The following is a 16671-nucleotide window of genomic DNA, read 5'->3' on the forward strand; positions in this document are numbered from 1 at the left end:
TTTTATCATCTTACATTGCTGCTATGGTCACCTTGATTGTCTTTTCAGATGCATTATAATTTCAATCTGTCTGTCTGTCTGTCCATCTATCATCTGTCTGTCTCTTCATCAGTCTTGCCAGTTAGAAATCAACTCTGGGTTGTTATCCTTCTCTAATTGTAGCAGATTCATCCTTATCTTGACCTCACTCTTCCTCCTTGGCTTCCGTTACTGTTCCTTCTCCTTGAGCAAAGTGCTTGTCACAGTTGTTCTAATTGTCCAGCTTTTTTCTTTTTCCAGACAGTCTTGAGTAACCCACGCTGACCTAAAACTTGCTATAACCAAGCCTGGCCTAGAATTCCTTTTCTATTATTGTATTGTATTGTTTGTTTGTTTATGTTTGTAGGTATTTTGCCTGCATGTATGTCAGTGCACCATGTGCATGCCTGCTTCCCTCAGAGGCCAAAAGAAGGCATCACATCCCCTGGGGCTGGGGTTTTAGATGGTCAGGAGTTGCCATGTAGATGTTGGGAATTGAACTGCCATCCACTGGAAGAGCAGCCAGTGCTCTTACACTGAGCTTTCTCTCCAGTCTGTGGTCTTGAGTTCTTCGTCTTCCTGTCTCTGCTTCTGCTTCTCAAGTGCTGAGAATACAGGCGTGAGCCACAGTGCTTGACTTGGTTTTATTTTGGGGAGGGGGGCAGAGCTTTTTGAGACAGGGTTTCTCTGTGTAGCCCTGGCTGTCCTGTACCTCAATTTATAGATCAGGCTATCCTTGAACCCAGAGATCCACCTGTATCTGGCTCCTCAGTGTTGGGATTAAAAGTATAATCCACCACACCCAGCTCGTTTTGTTTTAAATGAAGGGGATCTCACGAAAGCTAGCCTTGAGCTGAGGTCATGATGTTGTCTCCTTCAGCTTCCTGAACTTCAATACAGGTATGACACCACACCAGATATGGTAGTTTGAATGTAATTGGCCCCCATAAGCCTACAGGGAGTGGCACTATTAGGAGGTGTGATTTTGTTGGAATAGGTATGCCTTGTTGCTTAAGCTATGCTCAGTGTTACACTCAGTCCACTTCCTGTTGCTTCTGGACAACTATCAAGACATCACCATGTCTGCCTGCTTGCTACCATGCTCTCCACCATGATGATAATGGACTGAACCTCTGAACTATAAGCGAACCACCCCAATTAAATGTTTTTCTTCATAAGAGTTGCCATGGCCATAGTGTGCCTTTACAGCAATAGAAACCCTAACTAAGACACCAGGCTAGTCTAACTTTTTGATAAGTTCATTTAAAGCTGTAGACATTTCTTTGTGTCTTTTGTAAGACTCTACGAATGGTATATGCTTTGCTTTTTGCATTTTTCCCATTATTACGAAGTATGGCAAACTCTAATTATTTCCTAATACTTATTCCTCTACAACAAGAAGAATCTATTTTCAGCTAGATATATGGTCCACCAAAAGACATGGAAGTTGCCTGACTCCCTTGAAGCTCAGTCCAGTCATGTTAACTCTTCTGAACTGTAGGTTGCAAGAAGAAAGAAGTGGGCAAGCTCTGAAAAGGAATAGGCCAAAACAACAAAAAACGCTTCAGGGACAAGACAAAGTGAAGGCAACCCCTCAGAAAACCAATGTGACCTACCACAGACAGCAATGATGAAAACTAAAACTAACTGCCCATGGCAGTTTGAGAGAGAGAGAGAGAGAGAGAGAGAGAGAGAGAGAGAGAGAGAGAGAGAGAGAAGAGAGAGAGAGAGAGAAGTGAAGAGCACTTGATGCTCTCCCAAAGAACCTGAATTTGGATCCCAGCACTCAAGTCAGGGGGTTCACAACCATCTCTAACTCCAGCTCCAGAGTAGAGGTCTAAGCCTCTCTGGCCTTCCAAGATACCTTCACACACATGGCATACACTCTGATACACATACACGTAAATAAGTAAACTTTGTTTTAATAGGATCTCAAAGGAAGGACAGAACCAGTTCTAACAAGTTGTCTCCAGAGAGAGAGAGAGAGAGAGAGAGAGAGAGAGAGATTGCTAGTAGAATGGTGGTACACACCGGTATTGAGAGGCTGAAACAGGATAACTGCCTCAAGTTCCAGGTCAGCCTAGACTACAGTGTTAGATCATCTCAAACACTCAGGCGGGCTGGAGGGCTGGAGAGATGACCTGCTCTTCAGAGAACCTAGATTCAGTTCCCAATAACCATGTCAGGTGACTTGTCACCATCTGTTACTCTAACCCCAAGGGATCTGATATTGTCTTCTGGCCTCCATGAGCACCTGCACAAATGTGCTATATATTCACACAGACACACACACACACACACACACACACACACACAAACAAACAGACACGCAGGCACACACAAATTTAAAAAAGAAAGCATGGTGATTTAAGGCAACTGATAGGGTAAATGTTGAATGAATCTTTGCAACTGAAGGACAAAGACTAAAGAAAATATATAGCCTAGAGCAACAGCAGTAAACAAGCCCCAGGCAGACAACATGGTAGATGAGTCCTTACCAAAAAGACTTAGGGCCATGGAAAAATAGCGGCAGTTGATGAAGCCTGAGGTCAGGTGGCAATTGTACTATGAGGCAAAGAGCAGTTCAGTGATACAAGAAGAGCATCACAGCAGGCGAGAGCAAGGACAGGTCCTCAAACACACTATCTGTGTACACTGCAGGGAAAAGAGGCCCCATGGGTACAAAAAGCCAGACAGGGATGGACAGCAACAAGTAGCAGGTACAAGTAGCCCATAGGGCTGCGTCAAGGCATCAGGTTGAAGGCAGCTCCTCATGGTCAATCTGGTATGCCTCAGGCTGGCCCCTCGCCCTTCCAACAAGGTGTGGGTGCTGAACAAGTGTTTGAGAAGGGGCCTCCACATGCCAGGGACCTCTATGCCCACAAACATGGGCTCTCGAGGGACACACTTTAACCTTCCCTGGGATGCTAGAGCAGGGAGAAGAATAGGAATCTCTGGAGCACATCAGCTGGAAGCTATCACAAGCAAAGGCACAACCATCCTGCACCTGAGGGTAGCCTAAGTGGGTGGTAGTTTGGCATTGGTTTTTGTTGGCTAAAGACAGAACCCTCAACCCCAAGACAGCACCGATCACTCATAGTAGTTACTTATTGCTGCTTCTATGGCTAAATACCTGACAAGAAACAACTTAATGGGAGAGAGGTTTCTTTGGCTTATGGTTTATGGATTATAGCATCATGGCAGGGAAGACGTGACAGCAGGAGCAGCTCATATCTGTGGACGTGGAAGCTTGCTCACATCTGAGCAGATTAGAAAACAGAGAAAAGGGAGTGCCAGCAATTAGCTGGCTTTCTCCTTTTCCCTATTTTTTCTTCAGGATCCCTGCCCATGAGGAGATGCCACCCACATTCAGGGTGGGTCTTTCCTCCTCAGTTAAACCCTTCTGGAAATGCCTTCACAGACACATGCTCCAAATGTGTCTCCTAAGTGATTCTAAATCCAGTCAAGTTGACCCTGAAGATTAACCATCACACCACTCTGCCTGCCTTCTGCAGAGACCTGGGCACTTCTCTGGGCCACCTGCAGGTGCTGTGGCTGGCTCGCTGTGGCCTGACTGACTTGGATGGCATTGGCTCCTTCTTGGCACTGAAGGTAAGTTTGTAGCACTTGGGGACAAGGAACAGAGATCGAGTCAGACCCCAGCTAAGATTCCCCCATGTGGTCCTCAGGAACTTTATGTCTCCTACAACAACATCTCAGACCTGAGCCCACTGTGCCTGCTCGAGCAACTGGAGGTGCTGGACCTTGAGGGCAACAATGTGGAAGACCTGGGGCAGATGCGGTACCTGCAGCTGTGTCCACGGCTGGCCACGCTCACACTGGAGGGGAATCTGGTGTGCTTGAAGCCAGACCCTGGCCCTTCCAACAAGGTATGGGTGCTGAACACCCAGTCAACATATATTTGGGATGGGATACCCCTACCCAGAATGGGAACCTTGGGGCCCACATGTGCCTTTTAGCTTGTTCTCCTTAAGAGCTATCCCTTCTGTCATTGGAGGCCTAAACAGCCTAACTGTTTGGCATCAGGCATATGCAAGCTCTGTTGCAGTAGGTAAATCTACTTGCACCCCCACAAAGGCCACGCATGCTCCAAGCGCACTATCCACCTCAATAACTGCTGCTTGATATTGACCCATAATCAGTTCCACATATTAGAGGGCATCCCTGAACCCTGGATATGGGCTTGGAGGGTGAAGGTACCCATAGGCTCCATTAGGATGAGGCAGTATCACTACCCTGTCTCCTCTGTCCTGCACCATAGCAGTCTGGAAGAGGGAGCCCCAGCAACCAGCTGGCCTGCAGGGCCCACCAGACCCAGGTCTGCTGTCCCCCTCCCTTTACCCTTTAGGCACCCCAGGACTACAATTATAGGGCAGAGGTAAAGAAGCTTATCCCCCAGCTCCACATCCTAGATGAGATACCCACCACATGCACCAACCTGCCTGCTTCCCAGAAGCTGAATCAGGACTGGCTGATGGTGAAGGAGGCCATCAAGGAAGGCAGCGTGCTTGACATTCTCCTCCCTCGGCTGGGTATGCCAAACACTTACTATGGACCTCGATACTATGCCCCAGTCTCCGACTCTAGAGGAGACCTCCTCTAGCCCTCCAGGAAGACAGGCTTCTACCGGTCCCCTAAGAGGACAGGCTTCGCTCAACCCCAGAGCAGAAGACCTCCACTAGTTCCCCAGGCCTCGCAGAGATGGGTGGCTGTATTTTGTTCCCTTTCCCAGCCTTAGCTCCTCCTCTGCAGAACCATGCAGACTGAACCCAGGTCAGGATACTCCCATTACAGCACCAGCTGGCTTTCCCTTTCCTATGTGGAAGAAGAGGAGGGTATAAGCCTGAGGGTCTTTCAGGAAGGAAAAGGAACCCTCACAGGCCAGTCCCTAGGTCACACAGCTTCTTGAGTGACAGGGCTGTGTTCTGTGGTCTGAGTTTGAAACATGCTGTCTATAATGAGCCCAGTGATCTCTGGATCTGACCCTGGACAGATTGTTCCCATGGAACCACTATACGGAAACTTGACCCAATCTTGCCTGTGCCTGAGACCCAACCATGGGCTCTGTCTTTGCTGGTCCCTGAGGGCCCCTTGCCTGAAGGTCTGCTTTCTGAGAATCCAGCCACAGAAGACCATTCCAGCAGCCTCACCCATGGTAACTAAACCTATTTGGCCCAGAGCTGACATGGCAAGTACCTTGACCCCAAACCAGGCATAGCCACATCCTCTTCTTCAGGTGCTTGTCAAGTTCTCTGTGGGAACCCCACCAAAGGCCTGAGGGAGCGTAGACACCAGTACCAGGTATGCCTTCCCCACATATGACTACAGCCCTCCTTCCTAAAGTAGACCATCACCTATTGCCCTCACCCCATGGTAGACCATTACCCAGAGCTCCCCCGTCATACATCAGTGTTCAGGACTACTGGCATGTCCATGCTCTGGCCCTCCCACTCCGGGGTCAGGGTCCCCACAGCAGCCTTTTCCCTCCCTAGGAATGGGCACCCCTGGAGCAGCTGCCCTCACATAGGCCAGATCTGGCCACCCACCCCTCTACCCCAAGGCCTGACCCTACAGAAAGCTGTGACCTGGCCATGATTGGGCTCCGGGCCTGGAGGGAGCCTGGCCTGCGGTTGGTGTCCCTTACCCTGCCAACCCTACCACCTTTTGCCTTCTCTTGAGGGGGGAGGGATCTGGGCTGGAAGTTTCCTTTGCTGAGCAGCCATTGGTCTCCCATGGTGGTCAAAGGGGCCAAAGGCTAGAGATCCATCCCAGTGTGATGGCCATTTGTCACTGGGTCTGAGACAAACACGGTTGCAGCTCTGCCTTCTCCCACCTCAGTCCTCTCCTCCACAGGCAGGTGGAGTTCCAGCAGGAAAGGCTTGCTCCAGCTCCAGCTCAGGACCCACAGAAGGCTCCTGAAGAACAGGAAGACCAGACTGGACCCAAGATTTCCCTAACCCCTCCACGCCTGGCCTCAGGTACTACCTCAGTGCCTGAGAGTAACCTGACCCCCCATCTGGGAACGGCTGTCCCCACCTCAGACTAGGATAATATAGTCAGCCCCTTCCTTTGCCAGGTTCTGGGAGGGCAGACAGTCCTCTTCTTGGAGGAGTGGGGGTGGGTAGGTTTCACAACCTAGAGAAGGTCAATCCCAGCTCCTCCTCCATACCATGACACCTTGAGGGCACCTGGGCTAAAGGAGAGAGGAAAGCATTCCACAAAAGAAGGCTGCAGGGCAAGTCCAGAGGCAAGCATCTGTTGGGAGCCTCTGGTCGCCAAGGGTATCCAGAAGCAGACACCAATTCTCAGGAGAAACTGACAGGAATCCAGGGGTGGGAAAGTGATAAACAAAACCACTAGGAGAGCAAGGCAGAGAGGGTTGGAAACTTTCAGTGGCTTCAACCCAGGCAGGACTGACCTGTGCTGGCATAGGGGTGCAGAATTAAGCCAGGCAAACCCTTTCCAAGGGAGCCAGAGTGACTGCTGCTTCATTGGAAAGACCCTTACCCAGCAGCGCCTTAAAAAGGCACACTGTGGGCATGGACAGACATTGAGGGTATAAAGGTGGTCAGCGGCCATCTCTGAAGGACCACACAACCACACTTTTGCCTCTCTGTAGACTGGCTGGTACTTGAGGCAGTGGGTGGGAAGAGGGCCCTGAGAGTGAAGCAGGATCAACAGCTGGCCCCCCAGTGGACAAGAATTGCACAGGTTAAAGGGCAGTAGAAAGGTGACCAGCAGAAGGGTTGACTGAAATGGTGTCTAGCCCTCTTGCTACAGATGTCAGGCCTAGAAGGCACTGGTGACCCTAGCCAACTACCTTATACTATTACAGAAGCTTAAGAACTAGCCTGAAGCCACCAGGGCCTCAGGGATGAACACACACTCAAGAATGGAGGTCAGATGACCCAGGGCCAGAGCCCAATCACTTTGCCTTAGAGCAGTGGTTCTCAACCTTCCTAATGCTGCAACCCTTTAATATGGTTCCTCATGTTGTGGTGACCCCCCAACCATAAATTATCTTTGTTGCTACTTCATAACTGTAATTTTGCTACTGTTAGGAATCATAATGTAAATATCTGATATGCAGGATGCCTTATATGTAACCCCTGTGGGGATGGTGACCCTCAGGTTGAGAACCACTGGTCTAGAGGTAGCCACAGGGCTGAAGCTGTATTTTCTCTGGAATGCAGATGAAGCAGAGCAAAGAGATGTGGCTTAGAGAGACAGGGATGCTTCCATCTGTAGGCTCCACAGTGAAACAGAAAAGGACACTGAAACCCTCTCTACTTGGGGTTGCACTGCCCCTAGCCTGCCATCATCTCCAGACTGCAGCTAACTCTCCCCCACCTTGTCTGACAGGTCCTCTCTGACATGCTGTTTTCTTCCTTGTTTTCTAGAACTTTCCAGGACACCAGGCTTTCATCTGATCCCTTCTCCCCCAAAGTACCCAAAGCCACCTGAGTCAGGCTGCAGCTCCTCGGTGAGATCTGCAGACCTGCCCTTCAGAGGGCGTAGGCTTAGAGTCCTAGGTAGCTTGGGGCCTAGCCTGGGTGAGGGGTCTGGCCTGGGTGAGAGGTTGGCTGCAGTGACTGCCCTGAGAGCACTGGACCACAGAGTTCAGGGATGCCCAGACCCAAAGCCAGCACTAGGTCCAGCAGCTTGCCCTCCAGGCCTCCACTGCCTCCATCACCTGAACCCTATCCCTCCAGCCCATTCTCTCCCTTAATGTAATCCTCCCTTGTTGAGATCTCTTGGCCTGGATGGGGCCAAGGCTGAATGGCTGGAGCTGGAACTGAGCTCTTTAGATGCCCCAGGACCCTGGGTCACCTGTGTGGCCCAAGTTCTAAGCCTGCGTGTCCTAGTCCGCAAAAGGGCGTAGTCATTCTGGGTGGATTTGCAGGTTTCCCTATGTGCGACTGGTCCTTTCTCTTGAGACACCAAATACTCTCTGTAAAAGCCAAGTGAATCATTTTCGACTCTCAGGTGTGCAGAAATGTGCTTTACTTTGTAAGCAACGGTTGGTTCAATAAATTATGCAGCTGGCACTGCCTGCATGGCCTGGCTGCTCTACAACCGCCGGCACAAGTCCTCAGTGATGGGAGGGTAGCAGAGGAAGCGGAACCCATATCTGCTCTCGGCTGTGCTCTGTACTGACAGGGCCACCATGGGGCAACTTAGGTCCACGCTTTTCCGGCATACCTGCAGAAAACACTGGGGCCTAAGAGCTGCACGGACTGGCAGAGCAGAGAACCTGGGGCCAAAGCATCACACTCACCTGGACCTTGCACTCCTGCTGACACAGCGAGTCTTCGAGGCACACTCTCGAGGAACACTCTGGGATTGCAGGCAGGAGCTCCGCTGTCTCAGCCTTCACGCCTTCCTGCTGTGTGGGAACTTCCCCGGGGTGAAGAAGCTTGCGGGTGCTCAGGAGTGGCAAGATATCCCGGGTCTCGGTGGGGCGAAGTGATCCCGAAGTCCTCAGTCCGCTAGTGCCAGTGCGGAAGCGCCTTTGCTGGTGAACACCTGGCCTGGAGATGTGGGAGGGGCCTGAGAAGTATCCTAGTCAATTCAGAACAAGTGTAATGCAAGATAGTATGGGCCAGGGTAGTAGTCCTGTCCAAGGTGACACCTAAGGAAATAGGGGCAGGTTTTGCGAGGCAGAATAAGGGGTTTGCACCTACCTGGGCTTCTTACGCCTGGCCCCAGAGTCCCGCACCCTGCCCTTGTGTGGCGATGAAGGACGACACTGCTCTTCACCAGAGTCAGCCTTGGGCTCAGACTCTGAGAGAGGGAAGCGGTCAATGGACCAGTCAGTGTTGTTGGTGAACATCTTCGAGCCCAAGGTCACGCAGGGTGTAGCTTGATGCTCACTGAGGACCTGCAGGGCCATCGTGTTACTTACTCTAACCCTGTGAGGCTGGCCCCTGGGCTCCTCCTAGGCTGGGACCAGCACTGACCTGGCCGTGGGGGTTGACTAGCACTGTCACACAACCTAGGCTGGATTGGAAGTGGAAGGGTTCCTGGCCCGCGGACACTGGCAGCTGCTTCTTGGTCCTGCTGGTTCCTTCGCCCCACACCTAGGAAAAGGCTGGGTGCTAAGTGAGGAACAGTGTAGACCGGGGCAAGGCAGTATTGGCTGGCAGCAGGGCTTACCGTGATGTGGTGCTGTGGGGCTAGCAGAATACCAGGTGGGAAGCGGTACATGCACACAGGGTAGTCCCTCACAAGCTGCTGCACTACAAAGCCGCCCAGGTCCACAGTCTCTGCCTGAGACTGATTGAGGATACGGATGAACTTCTCTCGGTGGCTGACCGCAGCGATCTTCAAGCAGCAACCAAGTGGGCTGGAGCCAGAAAGGGATGCTGAGCGGGGAATAGGGGCCCCATCCACCCACGAAGCCTACCCATCATGCAGCCTCCCTGCTTTTCCTGGTGTGCTCATGGTTGGGCAGCCCCTCACTTCAACTGGGGCCTTGTGTGTTGGTGGTGAAGGTCTGCACAGGGCTCCAGAACAGTCTTGCTAAGCGAGGGTGAGCGGCTTTTATGAAGATCTGGAAAAAGAAGTCCTTTAGAGGAAGGAGAACACAGAGAGTACAGTGGGGAGTTTCCCCAGGAGGCAAGACCAGGGGTCTGCATAATAGGGAAACCTCAGTCGGGTTCAGATCTGGACAGAAGCAACTGGACCTTGGGGGCTGAAGGACCTGAGAGGACTTTGGGCAGAGGCTATAAGTTGCTAAAGGGTGAAAGGGAGAGGCAGCCAACTCTACCTTCTGTGTGTCTGCTGAAGCTCCTAGTGCATTCCTGCGTCTGCTCAGAAGCTAAGTCTGTTCCCTGGGGTGGGTGGCCTGTCACCTTCTTTGCTCCAGAATGCAGAGCTATCTGGCAGCTGCTGGAGTCAGAGTCGGCACCCTCTGAGCTGCTGGTGTTTGCCAAAGGCAAGGCGCCCCACGCCAGGACCTTCTTCTCACATGTAGGCTTCTCCACATGCTTGAGGGTACACTCGGAGTCCCAGGTATCCATTTCAGAGGACTGGTGGGGCTGAGACAGCCTGGAACCATGATACATTTACTGACGGCTTTGGCTCTTAAACCCAGGACCCATGCCCCCCACCCCAGCCAGCCTACCCAAGGCAATGGGCACCCTGGTTTGTGCTCCATGAACTCGAGTCAGACCCAGCTTTGGTAAATTAATAAAGTTAATGATGACCTTGGAGCTCCTCCCCTTGTCTTGAACCCATTCCACATATTACATATCAGAGCTGAGGCTTTGAAGGGGTTACATGACTTGTCTGGGAACACTTAAGGATACAATGGGAACTGGTCCACCTCTGTCAAGCCAAGTCCTTCCTTCCCCTGATCCCTGGGGACTCCCTGTCCAATGCAGTTACTTTTCATCTGTATGGAAACTCATGCTGGAGAAGAGGTTGGGATATCGGCGGGCAATGCTGTTCCAATCTACATCCTCCAACCGGAATTCCTGGCAGGAAATAAGAACTATGCAGCTCCCCGACCTTTCAGGGCTTCGGGGGCCTTGTCATATACATGGAATGCCTCCTATGGCAAACCTTGCTTACCTCCCTAGAAGTGGGACCCTCAACATACTCAGTAGAGTCAGTAGGGTCCCTTAGGACCTCTGCAGTGACCACCTACAAGAAAGAACCATAGAGAAGCTGACAGGGAGCTTGAGCAAGGACACCCTTCCCCCACAGGTTCTCTCACTTTTGACTTTAACAGTACTTGGCGTATACTAGATGAGGAGGCTGCTGGTCATATGAATCCTCCTTATGGAAACAGCCCAAGGGAGACAAGGTTTCTCAAACAGGCCAGGACCTAAAGAAGCATGCTGGCTGCCCAAGGATTTGTTTTTTTGTTTTGTTTTTTGGAGGGGGGGCTGCCTGACAGGTATTGAGCCAAGGAGGGGCACAAACTCACCTCCACACTGCCAGTCTGAGACCGAATCACGCGTCCTACCCAAGAGGAACGAGCCAGCTGTAGAAGGCACGACTTCTGGAAGGTCTGCAGCTCAGCCTCCATCTGCTGCATTGTACGGCGGTTCTGCCGCAGTTTCTCCTCCAAGCGTTCTTTCTCCTGATTGAGAGTGCCTGCTAGTGCTAGTGAGAGAGGCCTCCAGCAACCCCATCTTTCCAGCCAACTTCAGGTGGGTAGCTACTGCCTGCCAAGGCATTGCTCCCTTCCCTGACCCTACCCCCTCACCAGCTGGGCTTGTTCTTTCTGCGTTTTCAGCTCCAGCGTAAGCTTCTGGACCTGGTTCTGCAGGAATCTGTCTTGACTTTTGGAGTTCCTGGTAGGAGGAACAATCTCAGCGCTTCTGGGGCAGGCCAGGATTCCTGAGAGTAGGTCAGCAATAAAGGACACCCCACAGCCACCAAACCCTGAAGGCACACATGATAGCAGGCCAGGGCAGAGTAAACCCTAGCAGGTCTGGGCAGAGGTCTACATGCCCAGGGTAGGGTTCCATTTTCCTCACAGGAACTTATTCAAAAGTATGGTGGAGTGTCAAGTCACACAAAGACTAAAATCTGAAGCAGGCAGGTATAGGGCTCAGTGCTTGAGATTGGCGTCACACAGAAACTTGGAGCTACGACAGGATAGGGCCTGGGTTAGGCTGAGGGTTTCACTACTGACCGCTCAGGGGGAATCCCTGCCACCTCCTGCAGGATGTGGTAGTATCGGGCATTCTGGCCATTCTGGACAGCCCACCGAAGTGCTTGGATCTCTAGTTCTCTCTGTTCCCATAACAGCCTCAGGGTACGTGGGTCCATGGTTTCAGGGGCTAACCTGCAATTCCAGCCCCTTGTGGTTTGATCAGGCTTGGCTCTTTGGCTGGCCCAACCCAGGAGGCTGCCCCATCCCCTGCCTCCTTACTGCTGCTTGATAGAGCAGCCCACTGGGGTAGGTGCGCAGTAGGGCTTACTGCTCCCGGAACACGAAGGAGCCTCTGTGTCCATAGGTGTACCGGCTGCAGACTCTAAGTCACTGCTGTCTGGCTTTACACCTGCTGGAGCTGGGGACACCTGCTCATCTTCAGACTCCTGGCAAGACTTAGGGGCCATGCTCGACGTTGGTCAGGAGCTGGGATGGAAGGAGGCAGGATGGGGTCTGCTGTGTCCCAGGTATGGGAACCACATGGGACTCTCTTTGTGTGTCAGTGAAGTCCAGACAAGCGCTTGCCAGTTCCCTGTGAGGAACACACATGTGTCCACCCAACAAGACATTAGGACTGCTGGTCATATGAGAGTATATTTCAGGCTAGGACAGCAGGTCACCTCCCAGGAAGCATGTCCCCAGTGTGTACATATCTTTCCTGCTGTCTCCTCTTTGTCCCCTAGACCCCAGCCTAGAGCTAAGATGAGAGGTTCTAAACTTTTGCGTGTTACCCTTGTTCATGTCCCTCCAACGCAGGAACTCTCCCACACACTCACCTGAGGCCTAAACCCACAGAAGGTCTAGGGAGGAAAGTGTTCTATACTGTTGCCATGGATTTCTGCACCTAGGGGGAGGGTGTCTGTTACTAGGAGCCTCCAGGGAGACGATGCCCAGGGCCATGAGTGCATTCTGTGCCAGTGTGGTTCAGATATGTTGGCTAGACCTCCCAGCTAAGCTGAGGTGGTCCACCAAACTAATCAGACCCCTGGAACCCGGCCCTAGCCAGTGGTGATAGGCAGGTCCTGGGGAATGGTGTCCTGTGAGTGAATTCAGTATGCATGTGTGTGTGCCTTAACTATGTAAACGGTCCTAGGGATCTGCGCTGATTAATGGAGCAGTTGAGGGTGATAAGAGACTGGCGTGGCTGTGCTAACTCTAGCCACTAAGCAAGCCTGTGTCTGACAGCCTAACCTAACTCTCGGAACCCTTATCTTGCTGTGCCTATCTCCACGACTCTGGGCTCCCAATGGTGGCTCCACTAGTGAACCCTGGGGGACATTGCTTCTGCTTCAGAAGTGAGCCCCCAGGAGAGGCAGGCTCCTTCTACCTTGTCTCTTCCACAGCCTCGTACTTCCAACATTTACTGCTTTATGGCACAAGGGCATGGGAACCCCCTCCCACAGCTCTCTGTGATTGGGACAGAGCACATGGGGCTGGCCTGGCTTGATTTAGCCCACCGAGACACAGGCAAGATATGAAAGCAGGGGCCCGCTTTAGGGAGGGAAGGGCTGCTCTGGAGGGCACTGGGCCCATTGGGGGAGGGGAGAGGATGGCGCTTCAGACAAAGCCCCTAGGGTCTTTGTCCCAGGCAGACTCAGGGACGGTCCCCTCCCCCACCAGGGCTGCAGCGCCCACCAGGTCAGCCGGCCCCTCAACTCCACCTCTCACGGATAGCGGGCGAGAGACGTTCACGGCCTCTCTTCCCAGTGTTCTCGAGTACAGATTTAAGGGAGCAGGGCAGAAGGGGCTTAGCCGACGAGGCTGCTGAAGGGAGGGCGAATGTTGCGCCCGTGTGCATGTCAGAGTTGCAGGGTTCCAGTCAGGAGCCCTCTCGGTGGGCGGAGACCAGTCAGTCACACTGCTAGTCTGTTGAGGAAGTCCGCTCCGCAGCTGGAAACACACCTCACCTGGGCCAACCAGCCCCGAGCGAGCGCAGCTGCAGACGAGCTTCCGCGTCTAGCACCAGCGGGGACCATCCCCGGCGCCCAGGCGCTGCCCCTACCCACTCCGGGCCCCGCCCACACCTGGATGCCTCCGGGGCGGGACGGAGTTAACGAGCCAATGGGGCGTGGTGGGAGGAAGGCCGCCAATGGGAGTGGGCAGGGGGCGGGAGGCACACGCCTCCGCTCTAATGGGGTGCCGGGGGGCGGGGCGCGCGGGCCGCGAGCCAATGAGACGGTGAGGTTGGGCGCGCCGCGGCGCTGGGACAGCAGGTTGAGGCGGCGCTGAAGCGCCCGAGTCCCGGAGGCCGGCGGGCGCCCAGGTGAGCTGTGCCGAGTTCTCGAGCCTCCTGAGCCCCGGGTGCGGCACCGGGGAGCCGTCTCCGGCCGAGGAGGAGCGGATCTGGGCGAGGGGGCGCGCGGCGGCTGTGCTGCACCTGCGTCTGCCGGCTGCGGAGTGGGACGTCTGGATCCCGCGCGGCCGGGATCAGCCGTGAGGCGGGCTGTGCCCCCAGCGGAGCGGGACCACCGGAGCCCAGAGCGCTGACTGGACGGGAGGGACTGCGGAGGCGGACCGGGGACTGGCGGGGGGCTGCTCAGATCTGGGGTCGGTTCGGAGATGGAGATCTGTCTGGGTCGTAGATCTCAGCTCCTCCTGGCCCCAGACTGTTCCCTCCCGGGGGGGAGGGGGCGTTCCCATGACTCTGGACGGCGTCGTATTTGCGTTTGGTCGGTGTTAGGTGCCAGGGGACGGCCGCCCCCGCGTGAAAAGGGTAGTGGCCTTTGAGCCAGGTGACCGGGGGACAGGAAAACCTGGCCCTGGTTAATGATTCGCCCTGTTCCTGGAGTGGAGTGGGTGGGGCAAGAGGAGGCTGGTGCAGGAGGGGGACGCCTCAAAATGCTCAAGAGGGCCAAACTAGTTCCCCAGCCACTCCAGGAATGTGTGGCCTGCGGGTGGGGCTGGGCACAGGAGGGCAGGGCCGAAGGGCCACAGTCCTGAGCCGGTTGTTGTGGCAAAGCCAAGAGAAGAGGAAGACCAGGCTGTGATGGAGGCAGGCCTGCCCTGATCTCATGGCCCGTGTCCTCCCCATAGGACAGGGATGGTCTTGGAGCTTGTGGTAATGGAGCTGAAGGTGTGGGTGGATGGCATCCAGCGCGTGGTCTGTGGGGTCTCGGAACACACCACCTGCCAAGAAGTAGTCATCGCGCTAGCCCAAGCTATAGGTGAGTTCCCTAGGGTCCCAGAAGCCCCATCTTCCCTGCCAACGAGGGTGGGGTTGACTCCACCCGTGTATTGCTCTCTTCCTCAAGCCAGGGGCATAGAGGGGCGATAGAGACTGACTCTGTCTTTCCCCCACAGGCCAGACAGGCCGCTTTGTCCTTGTGCAGCGTCTTAGGGAGAAGGAACGGCAGCTGCTGCCGCAGGAGTGTCCAGTAGGAGCCCAGGCCACCTGTGGACAGTTTGCCAATGATGTCCAGTTTGTCCTGAGGCGGACAGGACCCAGCCTGTCTGGAAGGCCCTCCTCAGACAACTGTCCACCCCCGGAACGATGCCCAGTTCGGGCCAGTCTTCCCCCAAAGCCATGGGCCGCACCAGGCCGTGAGCCACACAGAGCACTGACCTTCAACCTAGGATGTCCCAAGCTGGTCCCCAGCCCCTCGATCCCTGAACCTACAACCCTGGTCGGACCCACGCCAGACTGCTTTGCAGACCTGCAGAGCCTGGAACTCAGGATACAGAGGAACGCTGAGGAGTTGGGCCATGAGGCCTTCTGGGAGCAGGAGCTTCGGCGAGAACAAGCCAGAGAGCGTGAGGGACTGGCGCGCCTGCAAGCATTGAGTGCGGCTACTGCTGAGCATGCTGCCCAGCTGGAGGCCCTCGATGCCCAAGCCTGTGCCCTGGAGGCAGAGCTTCGGCTGGCTGCTGAGGCCCCTGGGCCTCCTTCAGCTACAGCATCTGCTACTGAGCGATTGCGCCAGGACTTGGCTGTCCAGGAGCGGCATAGTGTGGAGATGCAAGGCAGTTTGGCCCTAGTGAGCCGGGCCCTGGAAGCTGCTGAGCACGCTCTGCAGGTGAGCCCAGGAGATCTAACCCCTGTCAGCTCCCTGCTACCCAGCCAGTCTGTTAACACTCCACCTGCTGCATGGGCAGTTTGGGGGTTTGGATCAGACCAGGAAGCGTGCTTGGCGTGGGAAAGAAGGTCAAGGCCTTGTTCCTGAAGGTCCTGTGTGCCCCCAGGCTCAGGCTCAGGAGCTGGAGGAGCTGAACAGGGAACTCCGTCAGTGCAACCTGCAACAGTTCATCCAGCAGACAGGGGCTGCTCTGGCACCACCTCCACAGCTGGACAGAACCATCCCTAGCACACAGGTCAGAGTAGTTCTGGGAAGAGGTGACTGGTGTCTGGGGCCACCCTAGTTCTCAACTGATCGTAGGCTTTCTCCACAGGATCTTCAGCCTCCAACCAGAGAAGAGCCCCTCCAGGGAGTCCCCGAGAGCCATATCCTAGTGTCCAGCCTGAGCCCCGAGGGTATGTCGGTCTCCCTACACCTACCCCCAATCCATGGGAAGGGCCCAGCTCTGGTTTCAGCCCGTTTAGCCTGTGTCTTTCTCACAGTTCCCCCCATGAGACAGAGCTCCTGGAGGTAGCAGTTCCTGCTCAAGTAGGGGACACTGAGGACAGATGAGCCAGCACAGCTGGAATGAGCCACCTGGATGATGGGAGAGTATGATCATAGGATTCTTTCCCTAAAATGGAGAAAGCTATGACGTCCCGGGGTTTCTGCTTCAAGGGGCGGGAGTGCTAGCCACCTGTTGTCCTAGTCTTTTTCAAGTCTCCCAAGCCCTCTGAAGAAGCAATGGACACAGTTTGGAACTTACCAGGCCCCAAAGGCCACTCCTTGTTGGAGGAGAGAGTAGTGTGGACAATGCATTCATCCTGTGGGTGTGTGCTTGCTCTTTGCTACACTGCATGTGTGCTGCCTTCCTTGCCCTGACAAACCTCAATAAACTACCTTTCAAAGGTG

At 54.2% G+C, this 16671-nt stretch overlaps 3 protein-coding genes across 4 annotated transcripts in view; 2 read left to right on the plus strand and 1 right to left on the minus strand.

The window, feature by feature from the left end:
* The window catches only part of Lrrc56 (leucine rich repeat containing 56), a 28692-nt gene extending 20554 nt beyond the window's left edge, over nucleotides 1–8138 (plus strand). Inside the window, exons 6-13 of the mRNA XM_075972726.1 lie at nucleotides 3534–3630; nucleotides 3708–3908; nucleotides 4388–4571; nucleotides 5033–5194; nucleotides 5276–5340; nucleotides 5532–5668; nucleotides 5893–6017; nucleotides 7440–8138. Coding sequence (XP_075828841.1) covers nucleotides 3534–3630; nucleotides 3708–3908; nucleotides 4388–4571; nucleotides 5033–5194; nucleotides 5276–5340; nucleotides 5532–5668; nucleotides 5893–6017; nucleotides 7440–7768 — 1300 coding nt within the window. The 3' untranslated portion in view covers nucleotides 7769–8138. The remainder of the gene's footprint in view (nucleotides 1–3533; nucleotides 3631–3707; nucleotides 3909–4387; nucleotides 4572–5032; nucleotides 5195–5275; nucleotides 5341–5531; nucleotides 5669–5892; nucleotides 6018–7439) is intronic.
* On the minus strand, nucleotides 8036–12114 carry Lmntd2 (lamin tail domain containing 2). The gene is made up of 13 exons (XM_075975216.1): nucleotides 11927–12114; nucleotides 11687–11839; nucleotides 11255–11342; nucleotides 10973–11128; nucleotides 10615–10686; nucleotides 10429–10517; nucleotides 9809–10089; nucleotides 9502–9592; nucleotides 9196–9385; nucleotides 9000–9119; nucleotides 8724–8920; nucleotides 8318–8570; nucleotides 8036–8241 (listed from the first exon to the last, which is right to left on the minus strand). The coding sequence occupies exons 1-13, from the start codon at nucleotides 12112–12114 to the stop codon at nucleotides 8110–8112; spliced, it is 2010 nt and encodes a 669-aa protein (XP_075831331.1). The 3' UTR covers nucleotides 8036–8109.
* A 1777-nt stretch (nucleotides 12115–13891) lies between these two features.
* On the plus strand, nucleotides 13892–16671 carry Rassf7 (Ras association domain family member 7). 2 transcript variants are annotated; one of them, XM_075972727.1, is made up of 6 exons: nucleotides 13892–13970; nucleotides 14741–14871; nucleotides 15008–15720; nucleotides 15887–16015; nucleotides 16094–16175; nucleotides 16263–16671. In XM_075972727.1, the coding sequence occupies exons 2-6, from the start codon at nucleotides 14748–14750 to the stop codon at nucleotides 16292–16294; spliced, it is 1080 nt and encodes a 359-aa protein (XP_075828842.1). In that variant the 5' UTR covers nucleotides 13892–13970; nucleotides 14741–14747; the 3' UTR covers nucleotides 16295–16671. The 2 variants fall into 2 exon arrangements, with proteins under 2 accessions (XP_075828842.1, XP_075828843.1); XM_075972728.1 differs by lacking the exon at nucleotides 13892–13970 and adding an exon at nucleotides 14159–14254.

Source organism: Microtus pennsylvanicus, chromosome 5, assembly GCF_037038515.1.
Source record: "Microtus pennsylvanicus isolate mMicPen1 chromosome 5, mMicPen1.hap1, whole genome shotgun sequence".
Taxonomy (NCBI): domain Eukaryota; kingdom Metazoa; phylum Chordata; class Mammalia; order Rodentia; family Cricetidae; genus Microtus; species Microtus pennsylvanicus.